The 3,400-nt window shown below is 36.1% G+C and overlaps 1 protein-coding gene across 1 annotated transcript; it reads left to right on the top strand.

Annotated features, from left to right (window-relative positions):
• The first annotated feature begins 479 nt into the window (after window positions 1–479).
• LOC139206823 (signal-regulatory protein beta-2-like) lies at window positions 480–1,992 on the top strand. The gene is made up of 6 exons (XM_070836421.1): window positions 480–530; window positions 627–956; window positions 1,078–1,431; window positions 1,551–1,585; window positions 1,817–1,875; window positions 1,974–1,992. Exons 1-6 carry the CDS (start codon window positions 488–490, stop codon window positions 1,990–1,992), a joined length of 840 nt encoding a protein of 279 aa, XP_070692522.1. The 5' UTR covers window positions 480–487.
• Window positions 1,993–3,400: the final 1,408 nt, after the last annotated feature.

Raw genomic sequence — 3,400 nt, 5'->3', positions numbered from 1 at the left:
TAGGGAGGCTCTAATGACTCATAGCAGGGACTTAAAGTCATCTTGGCTTAGCTTTTTGAACATTCCTTTCAAAATACGTCTCTTGTGAGTTCCCCAATTTTTTGGGAGCGCAATACTAAATTGGTGGAGTACCCCTTTAACCTTAATCTTGTTAATTTGCCAAATCCAATTTCACAAAGTAGTTCTATTTGCCTAACCTTAACCATACCTTAGGCATGATGGAAAAGAAACAAAGCAATTGTTTATTCTCAGTGTCAGTGATAGAAACCAACCCGGCATGAAACAAAAGCTTGTTGTTGGTGTTTCATGTGTTTAGGTTGGAAAGATGGTTTATGTCATTTCCACTGTGGTAGTAGCTTCAGTTAAAAGCCAGCATAACAAGAGGCCAATCAGATTGCTCTGAAATTGTTCCCTCCCACTTGATAGGACTACATTAAGGTGAATCATCCTCTAATTTAACTGCAGTCTAAAGTGGATAAAGAAAAAAATGCTAATCGGGTTTTATTTACTGCTGATGTTCACAGTGGGGCGTAAGTTATGTTAGTATATGTGTATGGTTGGTAATTTAACGCAAGACATGCAAGGTTTTTCTCTGTTAATCACTGAATTGTATTTATCTTTCTCAGGATGCACAAACGATCAGGACTTGGTTATAGAGACTGCTGTTGGACAACATGTGACTCTGACTTGCGATCGTCAGAAATCGTCAGAAGCATCAGAAACCTTATTTTGGATCAGGCTTGTTTCTGGAAACATGCCTGAATTTTTAGGAGGAACATTTAACTTTGATTATGATGGTGTGAATGCCACCCCTCGCATCAGAGCTTATCAAGCACCTGGAACCTTCTTGTTGAATATTAATAAAGCAGAGCTAAGTGATACTGGAGTTTACTACTGCATCAAAGTAGCAGCCCTCAAAATGACATTTCTGAAAGGAACATTTCTGAGAATTAAAGGTAAAATTAATCACAGCAGTTGCTCACAGATAGTAAGATGTCACCATGATTTCTAGTTAAGTGGTAATGTATATAAAATAACATTTTAAAGTGTGTTTATATTCATGTTTGTATTTCCCAGGACCAGAACCTGACATCACTGCCATCATTCAAGACTTCCCATCTGATCCAGTCCATCCAGGAGACTTTGTGACTCTGCAGTGTTCAGTCCTCTCTGACTCTGAGGAGAAAACATGTCCAGAAGATTACAGTGTCTACTGGTTCAGAGCCGCATCAGATGGATCTCATCCCAGTTTAATTTATACTCAAAGACACAGCAGTGATGAATGTGGGAGTCCTGACCATCACACTTCTCAGAAATGTGTCTACAGCCTCTCCAAGAACATCAGCTCCTCTGATGCTGGGACTTATTACTGTGCTGTGGCCTCATGTGGAGAGATATTATTTGGAAATGGAGCAAAACTGGATGTTGAAGGTAACTTTGGAAAATTTCTAGAGCCATGAAGATCATGTAGCACAAAACATTTGTTTCAAATGCAATGTAATATATTGTCAAAACAATTAACTTATTTGTTGCTTTTCACATTGTTTCAGTGCTCAACATGATGGATTTGGAGACGACCAACACAGTTCTGTTTCTGTTGTGTGTTGCTTTGGTTATTATTGTGGGGATTATTTCCTTCCTGATTTATACCAACAAGAGGAAAACTTGTGCTTGTTGCAACGGTAATGAATGTTTCTCATCAATCTATCAGTAGCTATAAGTAAAATTTCACTTGACAGGATTTGCGTCACTGATTTGTGTAAATTAACCTACCGCATTTTTCATCTCAAATTCTTGTCTTTATCTTCTAATGCAGATGCCGTTGCTCTTCAAACAAATGCTGCAACAGCCAGCACAGATCGGCAAAGTCTGCAGGTAAGGTTCATAAAGAAAGGATGACAGTGAGGAAGTTATTGGCGTATTCTTCTCTCTCAGCTTTTTCTTAACATTTTTTTCCATATGTTTTTCCTCAGAGAGATGAGGGCACATTGACGTATTCTGCTCCAAATTTTACCAAGGGGAAAACTGGCAAAGCAAAGAGAGCGAATGCAGAAACAGCAGAGGGAGAGATGCTGTACACCAGTGTCAGGGTTTAACAATTCACTGGATTTTCCAATTAAAGCCATTATAAAAAAAAGATATTGTTAGTAGATATAATTATAATTTGGCACGCCATCGGTAAATATAATGCGTCACATCAATTTCATATCTGATATTGGTAGCAAAAAACAAAAAAAAAACAGTTGATATGTCATTTTAATACTATACTTTGCCAAATCTGTTTTGAGATCATTGTGTGACATTTTTATCCTGTTATTTTATTGAGGGGAATGGATCTTCATGCTGTAAAAAATTCCACATTTAATGGTTTTAATGCAGGAGGAAGGAAAAACCTGAGATAATAAGATGATAAATAATAATAATAATGGTAATAGTAAAGGCACTTGGCCAGATACAGCCCATAGTGTCAGACCTGCATCCCATGTGCTCTGGTTTTTGTAGTTAACTTAGCCTGGTACAGTGGAAAGGCCTCAATAACTAAAAAGCTGTGTCATTTACACAAGTGTAAATCCAATTATTCAACCTGTGAGTTTTTTAAAAAGCAGTTTTTCAAGAGCCAAAAAATACACGTTTGTCAAATTAAAGGCTCTAACATTAAGAGACGGTTTCGATTCTAAAACAGTACAAATCATCAAAACTATTTACTACCTGAAAATATTTAAAAGTTTTAAGTGAGAAAATAATATGATTCAGAAGAGATACACATTTTAAATAGGCTGTCAAAGGGTCAGTACTAAGGCAAATAATATGAATTTGTGTTCAAGGACTGAGTTTACAGAACATTTGCAATAAGGTACTGAAAATGTGTTGCAAACCTAATTAGGTTAAAAATTTGTATAACTAATTTAATGGACATATTTGACATATTTGACACATAGTGTTTTTTTTTTTGTTTAATGTCAAGTGGGATTTGTATTGTAAATTTTTCTGTAATTACTTGTGTACTTATTTACATGCCATATTTGATTTCAGTTACAACAAAATGTACCCATGATATGTAACCTGTTTATTTAACATGTGTATGAATATACGCTGTGAGTGTAATTCTGTTACTTCCTCTTATTAAAAGTAATATTTTAATGCCTTGCAAGCCATTTTTGCTGCACTCGCCTCCTGGCTAACAAGACAGAACATGTGAACAACACCACTCTGGAGCTTTTTAAACATTAAGGAAAAAGAATTTTAGCAGTTTAGGAGTCAAGTGTTTCCAAAAGGAGTTGGTAGACACCAAAAACTGCAGGTAAAATTCACAGTGTCAACTTGAAAGACAACATATGTATATGTTTTGGTCACAACTTGTTTCCACTGCTCCCATGGGACCAAAAAAATTCATTATTGG

The sequence above is a fragment of the Pempheris klunzingeri genome, chromosome 9 (genome assembly GCF_042242105.1).
Source record: "Pempheris klunzingeri isolate RE-2024b chromosome 9, fPemKlu1.hap1, whole genome shotgun sequence".
Lineage (NCBI taxonomy): Eukaryota > Metazoa > Chordata > Actinopteri > Acropomatiformes > Pempheridae > Pempheris > Pempheris klunzingeri.
Note: the sequence above shows the minus strand (reverse complement) of the source record. Positions and strands in the feature narration are given on the sequence as shown.